The sequence below is a fragment of the Myotis brandtii genome, unplaced genomic scaffold, assembly GCF_000412655.1.
Source record: "Myotis brandtii unplaced genomic scaffold, ASM41265v1 scaffold482, whole genome shotgun sequence".
Lineage (NCBI taxonomy): Eukaryota > Metazoa > Chordata > Mammalia > Chiroptera > Vespertilionidae > Myotis > Myotis brandtii.
In genome coordinates this window covers 1,047,740-1,060,492 of record NW_005368420.1, presented here as the reverse complement: position 1 = coordinate 1,060,492, position 12,753 = coordinate 1,047,740, and the positions used below count along the sequence as shown (strand labels likewise).

Below are 12,753 nucleotides of genomic sequence, written 5' to 3'. Positions count from 1 at the left end.
CTCTCTCTCTCTCTCTCTCTCTCTCTCTCTCATAGAATGTTTGAAATCGGGTTGCCCTAGGGTTATGGTATGTATAGTTTCTTTGGGCAGTAGGAAGGTGTTTCCTGAGGTTAAATAAGCAAACTTTAAATAGGTATTTTTAGATTCCCTCCAAGGGAATGTAATTTCTCAGCTCCATCCCTAATGTTTGTACAGGCAGACGCTGTCCATTATTAGAAAGAAAATCTTGCTGTTAGACGATGCATGGGGTTCGGAAGAGAGGGAGAAGGGGCTCTTTAGATTTCCCATGGATTTGACTTGCAGCCACTGCTAGTCCACATGGGATCTGCTTGTAAGTTGGAAAAAGGCACCCTTTCTCAAGAGATGTACTGCCATCTGTTGGAAACATTGTCACCATGTAGAGGTTTGTTAGAACAAGATAAAGTGTCTCCCAGAAAAGTGTAATAAATCAACAAATCGATATTTTTTCAAGCAGACGGTGCTCCTTTGGGCCATGCAGTCCCCAGCCTGCACATCTGTGCCTGGGCTTAAATGGGGGAGAAAGTCCCACCTGCCAGGTTTGGAAGACTAGATGCTCTAGAACTGGGTGTGCACGCTAGCAGTCCCTAGCCACATGTGACTATGTACATTTGCAATTGCCCGGCCTGTGTGGCTCAGTGGTTGAGCATTGACCTATGAACCAGGAGGTCATGGTTTGATTACCAGTCAGGGCACATGCCCAGGTTGTGGGCTTGATCCCCAGTAGGAGGCGTGCAGGAGGCAGCCAATCAATTATTCTCTCTCAACATTGATGTTTCTCTCTCTCTCCACCTCTCCCTTCCTCTCTGAAGTCAATAAAAGTATATTTTTAAAAATTGCAATTAATTAAACACAATTGAAAATTCACTTCTTCAGTTGCACTAGGCACATTGCAAGCGCTCAAAGCCACACATGCCTGGTGGATGCTATCTGACGGTGCAGCCAGAGACCATTGCCATCACTGCAAAATGTTCTATTGCATGGTGCTGTTTCAGGACAGTGTCGGCAAAGGACGGTCTGGCTGGCTGCCTGTTTTTGTAAATAAAACAGCCACAGCTACATTTATTTGTTCATGCATTGCCTATGGTTACTTTGTTGAGTAGTTGCAACAGAGACCGTCTGGCTGGAAAAACCTAAAATATTTATTCTTTGGCCCTTTATAGAAAAAGCTTTGCAGACGCTGTTCTAGTGTGGCACTGCCAGCACTTCAGTGGGCATACGAGTCACTTGAGGATCTTGTTACAGAGCAGATTCTGATTCAGTAGGTCCTGGGCTGGGACCTGAGCCTCTGCATTTCTCCAAGCTTCCCGAGGATGGTGGGGCAGCTGGCCTGCAAACCGCACTGGGCAGCGGGTGTGGGGTGCCCAGTGTTCACCAGAAACTTGGCCTCTGTGCCGTTTTCTGTTGTTCAGTTGTTGTGTAGTCTCCTGAGCCTTTTCTCTTTCTGAAACCCCCATTCGCCCATATCCCCCACCCTCTCTCTTCTCCAGAGTAGACAGAGGGAGAGAAAGGAGGAGACTCAGGTCAGCCAATTTAACAAATTAGCACCCCAAGTAGAGAAACTAGGGGACGTTAGGGTTACTATGTTGATTCAAAATTGAAAAATTGTCTGATGGGTTTGTCTCTCGTTATTAGAGACTAGTGGCCTGGTGCACGAAATTCATGCATGGGGGGTGTCCTTCAGCCCGGCCTGCACCCTCTCCAATCTGGGACCCCTTGGGGGATGTCTGACTGCTGGCAGTTGGACAACTCTCTCACAATCTGTGACCGCTGGCTCCTAACTGCTCACCTGCCTGCCGGCCTGATCGCCCTAACCACTCTGCCTGCCAGCCCGCTCGCCCCCAACTGCCCCACCACCACCAGCCTAATCATCCCCAACTGTCCCCAACTGCCAGCCTGCTTGCCCCCAACTGCTCCCCTGCCGGCCTGCTCCCCCCCAACTGCCTCCCACCAGTCTGATCACCCCCAACCCTCCCCTCCTAGCCTGATCGCCCCTAACAGCCTCTGCCTCGGCCCCGCCACCATGGCTTTGTCGGGAAGGACATCGGATGGTCTCCCTGAAGGTCTCCTGGTCTAATTAGCATATTACCCTTTTATTAGTATAGATAATTGGTTGTCAAATCTGGAAATATGCCAGTGAGCTGGGGGCAAAAGACAACGTGGGGGCCCCCACCATGTCTGGGTAATGGGTTTTGACAGGCACAGCTCCAAATTGTTCCCTAGGAAAAAAATGCCCCTTGGAGGAAGGCACAGCAGTGGGCAGTGCAGTGAACTGGGTCGCAGGCGATCTGAGTTCCAGACCTGGACCGAAGACTTGGGCAGGTCCCTCCCACCGCTTCAGTGGGCTGTACCTCTCCGAGTCTCCTTTCACAGCGAAGGACTCTGGAGAGTCTGATCAAGGTGAACTCGGGTTCAGGGTTAATCGTGCACTGCTTTCCTAACAGAAAGGAAATCAAGACCCTGCAAGAGGAGCAGGATGAGATCACCCTGCATTTGAATCTCATCAAGTCCTCCAAGAACTTGGATCTGAATGAGAAAAACTATATGGAGCTGCGTTTCCTGCTGGAAACCAAAGACGACTATGACTCCTTGATTAAATCGATGAAAATGCTCTTGGCTGAACTGGATGAGAAGGTATGGTCTTACTTTTAAAGGGCCAAACAGAACACAGAGCAAGGGGAATGGGTATGAGAAGTACCCATGATGCCTTAGGGCAGATATAACACCCCTCCCATCTTCACTTTCCTAAATGTGACTGGTCACTCTCTCCACCACTATTGATTCCAGCTCTGTTGACCCATTTCTCCACCATGATCTCCAGTGCTTCCCCACTGTACTTTAAATAAATTTCCAAATTCTTACTTTACCTCTAGGGATTGGCTAGAGGTAAAGTCCAGGTAAAATCCATAATCTGACTAGTATCGGTTGCAAACACCAATCACTGATAGATATGAAGCATGAATGAGGAAGAAACCTTTCTTGTTTTAAATCACTGAGTTGGGGGGTGTTTATTACTGGAGCATAACCAAACATCATCTGACTGATGCAGTAAGAATTTGAAAATTTACTCGAAGTACAGTGAGGAGGCACTGGAGAACACAGTGGAGAAATGGACTAACAGAGCTGGGAGATCGATCAGGGGTTATATAAAGTGGTGGGTAACATCCATGGTGTGACAGTTAAGGATGCGTTTGGCTGCAAGTAACATATAATACTCAAGAGGAATGTGGATCAAAAGGATATTTACTTATCAATTATTTTTTCAAAATATATTTTATTGATTTTTTACAGAGAGGAAGGGAGAGGGATAGAGAGTTAGAAACATTGATGAGAGCGAAACATCAATCAGCTGCTTCCTGCACACCTCCCACTGGGGATGTGCCCACAACCAAGACATGCTCTTGACTGGAATCGAACCTGGGACCTTTCAGTCCTCAGGCCGACGCTCTATCCACTGAGCCAAACCGGCTAGGACTCAATTATTTTTTTTTTTAATAAAAACTGTGTTTAGCCCTAACTGGTTTGGCTCAGTGGATAAAGTGTCCGCCTGCGGACTGAAGGGTCCCGGGTTCGATTCCAGCCAGGGGCATGTACCTTGGTTGCAGGCACATCCCCAGTAGGGGTTGTGCAGGAAGCAGCTGATTGATGTTTCTCTCTCATCGATGTTTCTAACTCTCTATCCCTCTCCCTTCCTCTCTGTGAAAAATCAATAAAATATATTTAAAAAACAAAAAACAAAAAAAACCCAAATTGTGTTTATATGTAGGAGACAGCTTGATTGTAGGTACAGAAAATTATAGAGGATTTTACAGCTGCATACCTCCCAGAGGGGCACTGGACAGTCACCAAGGATGGGGCACAGTTCTTGGATGTCTGGTGTGGTCTCAGATGTTGCAGGATGTGTGACATCTCCTGACCCACCCATTAAGTGCCACTAGAGTTCCATCACTGCAAGAGCCCCCAAACACTCCACCAGGTTACAGAAGGCCCTTTGTGGGGGAAAGACCCGCTGGAAACTTTCTGTTGGGAACCATGGGTTAGGGTAAGGTGGAATTTATGCCCACAGGTGAGTGAAATTTACAGCAAAAACTCTAAATTGCCCTGGCCGGTTTGGCTCAGTGGATAGAGTGTCAACCTGCATACTGAAGGGTCCCAGGTTCGATTCAGGTCAAGGTCACTTACCTCAGTTGCAGGCTCCTCCCCATCCTGGACCCTGGTCGGAGCTCATGCAGGAGGCAACCAATCAATGTTTTTCTCTCACATTGATATTTCTCTCTGTTTTTCCCTCTCACTTCCACTCTCTCTAAAAGTCAATGGAAAACTATCCTCGGGTCAGGATTTAAAGAAACAAAATAAAAAACCTCTAAATTGCTTCATTTTAACCCACACTGGCTAGGATTAAGTTGAATTGAGCATGTATCTGAGCAATTAAAATTCTATTTATAGCAAAAGAAATAACACTGCAATTTTTGTTTTAGCACACTCAAGTTAGTTGAACTGTCGGATTCAACTGGGTTTTCTTTCTTTTTTTTATTATCTTTTCAGATTACTCAGATGGAAAAAAAAATTATAAACCAAAAACAGATCTTCACAAAAACACAGGAGTCCAATCACCCCCGGAAACTGCAAAAACAGATCCACATGCTAGAGACACGTTTGAATCTTGTACGTAAGGGGTTCTCCGCAGCTTTGCAAACATCTCTGCCTCCCTTTGCTCAGGGTAAAGAATGATGTCTGTGGAGCCATTAGCAGAATATATATACTCATTTAGTAGACAGACTCAGGAGGTGGTTAACTAATGGTGTACGCCTAGATCAGGCAGCCTGTTAGAATTTACCCTCCACTCACTCTGTCCCACCCTCTCTGTTCCATCCTCTCTTGTTGGCCCATTGTTACCCAAGGTGCCTTTCTCCTTCTTGCTCTCTGCACCTTGGCACATGCGGATGCCTGCATACCCTCTACTCATCCCCTTTCCTTCCCCCCTTTCTGGGATGCCTACTCTTAGTTCCCTGCTTCATAAACTCCTACTTGTTTTCAAGAAGTAGCTCAAATATTACCCTTCACCAGGCAGAATTAGTTAGACTTTCCTCCCCCATGCCAATCTGCTCGTGCCTCCATTAGAGCGCGTGCCTTTTGGTTGTCATTGATGTCGCTGAGACATAGTAGGCATAGATTGGCATACCTTGATAAAAAGAAAGTGGCGTTTCCTGATCGCCTTCAGTCTACTGTGATTTTGGCATTAAGCAGGATTTTGTTGCAAACTGGAATAAGCAAAAATAGCTAATGTATTGGTCATAGAAGTGAAGATTTTTAGAGAAGAAGTGGTACCTTCAGGCACAGGTGGATCTAGGTCAGCGGTTCTCAACCTGTGGTTCTCGACCCCTTTGGGGGTAGAACGACCCTTTCACAGGGCTCGCCTAAGACCATCAGAAAACACATATATAATTACATATTGTTTTTGTGATTAATCACTATGCTTTAATTATGTTCAATTTGTAACAATGAAAATACATCCTGCATATCAGATATTTACATTATGATTCATAACAGTAGCAAAATTACAGTTATGAAGTAGCGATGAAAATAATTTTATGGTTGGGTCACCACAACATGAGGAACTGTATTAAAGGGTCGCGGCATCCGGAAGGTTGAGAACCACTGATCTAGGTGCTCCAAACATGTCTTTAGGACACATTAGCTGTCTATTTTTTCTCTGGGTGGACGTCATTCTTGGGCGGCCTCCAACGTGAACAGACACCAGCAGAAAGGGACTCTCTCTTCCCTAGGGTTCAGACACAAGTCCCAGGGTTCCCATGGGGCCAGCCTGGGTCCCGTGCCCATCCCTGAATCAATCACTGTGGTCTGGAGTCACGTGGCTACCCTTGGACTGCATTCCTCCCTCCTCCCCCTTCTCCCATCAAATCGGGGAAGGCAGCCCTATCCAATGATGTGGTCTGAGATTGAGGGAGAAGATCCCCTAGAAAAGCATAAAGAGCCCTAACCAGTTTGGCTCAGTGGATAGAGCATCAACCTGTGGACTGAAGAGTCCCAGGTTCGATTCCGGTCAAGGGCATGTACCTTGGTTGTGGGCACATCCCCGGTGGGGAGTGTGCAGGAGGCAGCTGAATCAATGTTTCTCTCTCATTGATGTTTCTAACTCTCTATCCCTCTCCCTTTCTCTCTGTAAAAAATCAATAAAATATATTTTTAAAAAAGAAAAGCATAAAGGAATAAGGAATGCTGGGCAGGTACAAACAATACATTCCAGTCTGGCTTGTGAAGTTGCAGCTCCCCGGACACTAGCCAGAAGAGAAGGAAAGTGAATTGATTTGGAGGGAAGCTTGTCACTAACTCACTACACAATGATCTTAGCTTTGCCAAAACTCTGACCACCAAGCTTTACCCAGGAATGGCTGAACCAAATTTGACCTGGTCTCTGTCTGCCTCCCCCCCTAACCCCCCCGACCCTGCCCCCTTAGCCTGGAAGCTGCCTGAGGGCAGGGCAGTATCTCTTTAATATCCCTGCACAGTGATTTGCTGCCATGCTCAGAATGCCTAAGATGCATGTCAAAATGCAGGTTTCTGGACCCCTTCCACAGTTACCTCAGAACCTCCCGGGCTTGGACATAGGCTGCACTATTTAAAAAAATATATATATTTTTTATTTATATTGATTTTAGAAAGGAAGGGAGAGGGAGAGATAGAAACATCAATGATGAGAGAGAATCATTGATTGGCTGCCTCCTGCACGCTCCCTACTGGGAATCAAGTCCACAACCCGGGCATGTGCCCTTGACTGGAATCGAAACAACTGGGACCCTTCATCCCAGCAGTCCCACTGAGCCACACCGGCTAGAGCTGCACTATTTATTAACAACCCCAGTGAGGATAAAGGTGGTTAAGAATCAGTCATGCCTGTCACAGTGTGAAGCTCACAGTCGGTGCTCAGCAGACATCTATTGATTGAATGAATTAATAAACGCATACGTGATCTAATGATGACTTGTCTGTAGAGGTTGGCTTTTTGTTAGAGGTCTATTCAGATTTTCTATTTCTTCCCGAGTCAATTCAGTAGTGTCTTGCTTCTTTAACACTCTACAAAGCACAGGACAGCCCTTACCACAGTGCATCATCCAGCCCAAAATGTCAAGAGTGCTGAGTGTGAGAAGCTCTGCGTGAAAACAGCCCCATCCCAACTTCTTTCCTGTCATCAACTTATTGAAGAGACCAGGTCAATTGTCCTGTAGAAAGTTCTACTTGCTGGATTTGGCTGATTGCTCCTCATGGTATCATTCAGCTTGTTCCCCTTGCCCCTGTAATTACTGAAAACCAGAAGTTAGGTATAAACATAGGTGAGAAATTTGAAATCCAAGAAAAATAACTTGTCAAAGGCCACTGAGCCAGTTGGTGGCCAACATAAGCCTCTCACCCAGTGCTCCAAGCCACTGTCCTTTGGGCCTGGGGTGGGAGGCTGGGGGAAGACCTCCCAACCCTTCGGCTGCTTTTTGGAAGCTTATCTCATGCCCTAGGTACGAGCCCTGTTTTGAAGCACACCCCTCCCCACAGGTCACCACGAACTTTAACAAGATGCTGACCACCAACACTAAGCTCCGCAAGGAGATTGAGGACCTACGCTTTGAGAAGGCAGCTTATGACCACGCCTACCAGCAGCTCCATGGGCGCCTGTTAATGCAGAAGAAAATCATGAATGAGGCCATTGAGCAGTCCGCTCAGGCCTATGAGCAGAGGTGGGCGGAGGGAGAGACCCTTGGGGGGGAAGGTCTCTTAGATCCCTGCTGATCATCTAATGTCCTACTCTGGGCCCGCTGCCTCCTGTGCTTATGTGTTGAGGAACCTTAAATCATCATCATAACTCTAAGCGCTGACTGTGTGCCAAGCCTGATGCTAGGTGCTTTGGGGAATATTTCAGCCCTCACAAATGCCATAGGAGTTATACCCCCATTTTATAGACCAGGAAGTGGAGGCTTAGAGATGCCAAAATACCCGAGATCCAGATAGATGGCAGATCTGAGATTCAAAGCTCTATGCCATATTATCTCCTTCAGGTGCCCCTGCCTCTAGTCCTAGGGGTCTCTCTTAGTCTCCCGGCTTTACCCTCACAGGGCCAAAAGTCATATAGTTTAGCAGTGAAGAGCACATGTTTTGGAGTCAGTGAGTTCTGGGTTCGAATCCTGGCTCTAACACTGCTATATTGTCGTAGGACCTCTTTGTGTGGTAGTGAGGATTAAATAATATATATGTATTAAGGAGTGGCTGGGACATAGTAATTGACAAGTGGTGATGATGATGATGGTGATAATGCTGATGGTGGAGGTGATGATGGTGATGTGTGTTCTGGTGGTGATGAAAGAAGAAGGATTTCCTGGGGGTGGTCTAGACTTGGTAGCTCCTGTCATTCAGGTAAAGAGGGCTGCTCCTCCACTCCCTGATGGAGAGAAGTGGTGGGCATTGGCGGAAAGTCCCTCTGGGCTGGCAGGGAGGGGGGATCCTCTGGACACTCAGGCTCTGTGCCCCCTTCACCCAGACTGGAAGCCACGGCTCGAATGGCTGCCATGAAGGATCGCCAGCAGAAGGACATCTCTCAGTACAACCTAGAGATCCGAGAGCTGGAGCGTGTCTATGACCACGAGACCAAGCTCAAATCCTTCCTGCTCATCAAGCTGAATGATCGGATGGAGTTCGAAGAGCAGGCCAAAAAGGAAGGTACACTCTCCTGAGGCAGAGGGACCAGATGGTAAACCAGGCTGAGAAGCTTTAGCTCCGACCCAGCAGCCATGGAGAGCCACAGCATGTCAAGGGCTCATGTGACCAGAGGTGCCTGGAAAGATCCTTCTAATTGCCACATGGGGACCACATCAGAAAGATAAGACTGAGTTCAGGAGAGTAGGAGCTATTGCAGGTATCCAGGCTGGAGAGAGCAAGGTTTAGAGAACTTTCTTGGTTCTGATTTCATGAATCCGCCAAGTTCTGAGCCTGTCTCAGGCCTCTGTCCCCAGGGCCTCCTTGAATTTCATCCTGCTCAAATGTCTCATCCTTTGAGAGGACTTCCCTGACCATCCAGCTCCCCGTCACAGCACCTCCATTCTCAGGCCACGATGGTAGTTATTGGATTTCTTTTTCTTTTTACTTGGCTCTCTTCTTTTTGTCTGATTCCCCCACCAAAGCTCCATGGGGCAAAGGTTTTGTACTCACAGAGCCCCACTCAGTGTCTGGCACATAGTAGGTGTGCAGTTAAGATATTTGTGAAGCAACTAAGGAGTGAAGTTTTCCCATCTCCTGGGAAAGCCTCGCGTCCTCCCCAAGGCACAATAATTATAAACACAGAACACATCTCTGCTGGGCTCTGCACTGAGCGCCTTCCTTTTCACACTCCTATCGCTGGCTTTTCCTTTCTAGCTCTCAAGCCAAAGAAGGCCAGGAGGAAGAGCAAGGGTGAGAGTTTTGAGAGCTACGAAGTGGCCCACCTCCGGCTGCTGAAGCTGACTGAGAATGGGAACGTGAATGAGCTCATTGAGGAATTTCTGGCCAAGGAGGAAAAGAACTTTGCCCGGTTCACGTATGTCACAGAGCTCAACAATGACATGGAGACGATGGAGAAGAAGACTGAGAAAATCCAGGTCAGAGCCATTCTTTACAAAAAAAATGTTTTTAATTGATTTCAGAGATGAAGGGAGGGGGAGAGACGGAGAGAGGGAGAGAGGGAGAGAAAGAGAGAGGGAGAGGGAGAGGGAGAGGGAGAGAGAGAGAGAGGGAGAGAGGGAGAGAGAGAGAGAGAGAGAGAGAGAAGAGAGAGAAACATCAATAATGAGAGGGACTCATTGATCAGGTGCCTCCTGCATGCCTCACGCTGGGGATCAAGCCCGCAATCCGGGTATGTGCCCTGACCAGGAATTGAACCGTGACCTCCTGGTTCGTAAGTTGACACTCAGTCACTCAGTCACTGAGCCATGCCGGCTGGGCAGGGCCACTCTTCTTTCCCAGGCCTGAGACCAGCCCGCCCCCACAGCAGCCTTACCCACTGGGGGCTCTTTGGAACACTCTTTCAGATGCTCTGCAACAAAAAGGGCCTCAAGGGCAAATCAATTCAGGAAACACTACATTTCCCCCAATGTCCTGCCTGCATTTTCAACCTTTCTGGAATTGGTATTTGCCTTTCAATTGATACACACATTTAATGTGGTCATGTCCCCTCACTCCAAGTGACATCTATTATCCATGTCATGTTTTATAATCCAGGGTTCAGTAAACTATAGCCATGGCCAAATATGGCCTGTGGTCTATTTTTGCATAGCCCATGAGCTAAGAATGGTTTTTATATATTTAAAGGGGTATAAAAAATAAGAATAATATATAAGACAGACCATACGTGGCCTATAAATCCTGAGAAATCTATCTGGCTCTTTGCCTCAAAAGCTTGCTGCCCTCTATTAATCAACAGCTTCACAGAATTGAGAGGAGATGGTCAATTCATCTTGGAGAGACTTGATGTCCATGAGCATAAGTAAATGCCCTGCCAAGTCCTTTGGTGAAGAAACCTGGTTGCCTTCGTTGAACCTGTCATTTCCCAAACTTAATTGGCTCCCCGGGCTACTTATTCCCCGGAGCATACATAAACAGCCTTTGGGAGCTTGTTTGGAGGTTCTAGCAGGGGAGCGCAGCTACTCGTATACCCTTGACCGAAGACCGGTCCTCTCCTTGGGGGGGAAGGTCGTCCGAGCGCGCAGCTTCGGGAGGGACGAACATGGATCGGTGAGGGAGGAGGGGGACACCCGCCTAGCCAGCCAGATCAGCCGAATCAACCCTGGCGATCAATGGGGTGACAGATGTGGCAGCCAGATCGCCCTCACGTCCCATAAACAGCCTTTGGGATGTCTACAAAGGGCAGAGTCTAAACTCAGGGTGACACTCCAGGCTCTTCAAAATGTAGCTTCAACCTGCCCTGCAGGCTCCGCCCCCATCACGACCCCCAAGGCTCCCTCTGCAGCTGCCAGCCCCAGCTGTGCCATGCATTTCCCTCCCCAGAGGCTTTCCGTGTGCTGCCTCCTCCTCCCCTCCCCTTGCCCTTCTTCTGATGAAATACTGCACATTAGTCCCTGCCCTGCGCAAATGTCATCTCCTCAGGGAACTTATTCTTCCCCCGGAGGTCTCAGTGTTCTGTTTATACGACTGGAGGAGCCACTTCCTTTTGTAATGTCACTGTTTCCTGAGTGTGGGGCTTGTGTAAGTAGATCATAGCTAGAATGTATAGGTGGAACTTGTAATTTACCAGCGATGAATTGATTTTATTTTATTTTATTAAAAAATATATATTTTATTGATTTTTTACAGAGAGGAAGAGAGAGGGATAGAGAGTTAGAAACATCGATGAGAGAGAAACATCGATCAGCTGCCTCTTGCACACCTCCTACTGGGGATGTGCCTGCAAGCAAGGTACATGCCCTTGGCCGGAATCGAACCTGGGACCTTTCAGTCCGCAGGGCGATGCTCTATCCACTGAGCCAAACTGGTCAGGGTGCAATGAATTGATTTTAATGAGGATTAGGAAAAATGTAGCTTGCAGAGCAAACTTGTGACTTGGATATTATTAGTGTGATCAGTAATAATAGTAAACAAATAATGATCAACATATTAAAATAAAGTTTGGTTAAATTACAGACTATTCAGAGGTAATAGTAGGTTGATAGATAATAATAGTACAGGTGGCATGCAGAAATGGCGGAAATGGAGGCGGTTGTATCAGTTAGGGTTGTCCCAGGAAACAGATGGCATGCCCCAAATGGGTAAATTGAGGTGAGTTTTTTAAAAGGGACTATTTACAAAGAAAATTAAGAAGGGAGAGTGCAGGACCAGCAAGAGGAGAGGGGTCCAGAACTGGTGAGGGGAGGGAGCAGTTTCTGGAATCAGGAGCAAGGTGTGTGGAGAAAGCTGTCTGTGTGCCCTTCCTGGAGGGATGTGGCCAAAGTAGTAACCTGCCAAGGAGTGGGGAAGTACCCCCAACCTCACTCTCCTTCTGCCCTGTAATCTCCAGCTGGTGTCTCTCATTGGCTAGGCCCAACCCAAGCCAGAAGGCAGGAGGGTAGATTCTGGGAGAGATGGAGAATGTCCAGCTCACAGTGTATTCCCTCTGCATTCCTGATGCCCAGGAAGGCCCCGCACACAATGGGAGGCACATTTAGTAATGGTTCCCAAACAGTAATTGACCTTGACCTTCCCATTCACCTTGAGGTGCTCTCCTGTCCTCCATTTGCCACACAGACTGCCTCTGGCATTAGGATGAATGTGTCTGATGAAGATGGCCAGATTCTCACCCTCTCTGGGCCTCAGTCTCCTCATCTGTAGAGTGACTACTTGCACTAGAGCAGTAGTTTCCAAGCCTTTATAAAAAATCTACAGAACATTTTTGTTTAAACTCAGGTTCTGAGGAAACACCAGTAGAGAAACAGATAAAATGGAGCGGTCCCCGATGAAAGGGGTGGAGGTGGATGGGTGATTGGAGGAGGTGCCTGAGACTTAACCTTTTGGCTTTCTTGTGGCATCTCTGCTCAAACTAGGGCTCAGGTTAAAAAAAAAAAAAAAAAAGTTAAAAACAAATAGGATTCTAACATCTGCCTTCACCCCTACCTGGAGGGTTGTGGTTAGAGCGATGGGTAGGGCTAGTTCCCCAACAGGATGTATGCAGCTTTCCTTTTTTTTTTTTTTTTTTTTGTTTTGTTC

General features: G+C 47.3%; 1 protein-coding gene across 1 annotated transcript in view; it reads left to right on the top strand.

The window, feature by feature from the left end:
- The window catches only part of CCDC63 (coiled-coil domain containing 63), a 28,262-nt gene that overhangs the window by 2,174 nt on the left and 13,335 nt on the right, over positions 1-12,753 (top strand). The window contains exons 3-7 of the mRNA XM_005876262.2: positions 2,463-2,652; positions 4,564-4,683; positions 7,585-7,766; positions 8,564-8,742; positions 9,436-9,656. Coding sequence (XP_005876324.1) covers positions 2,463-2,652; positions 4,564-4,683; positions 7,585-7,766; positions 8,564-8,742; positions 9,436-9,656 — 892 coding nt within the window. The remainder of the gene's footprint in view (positions 1-2,462; positions 2,653-4,563; positions 4,684-7,584; positions 7,767-8,563; positions 8,743-9,435; positions 9,657-12,753) is intronic.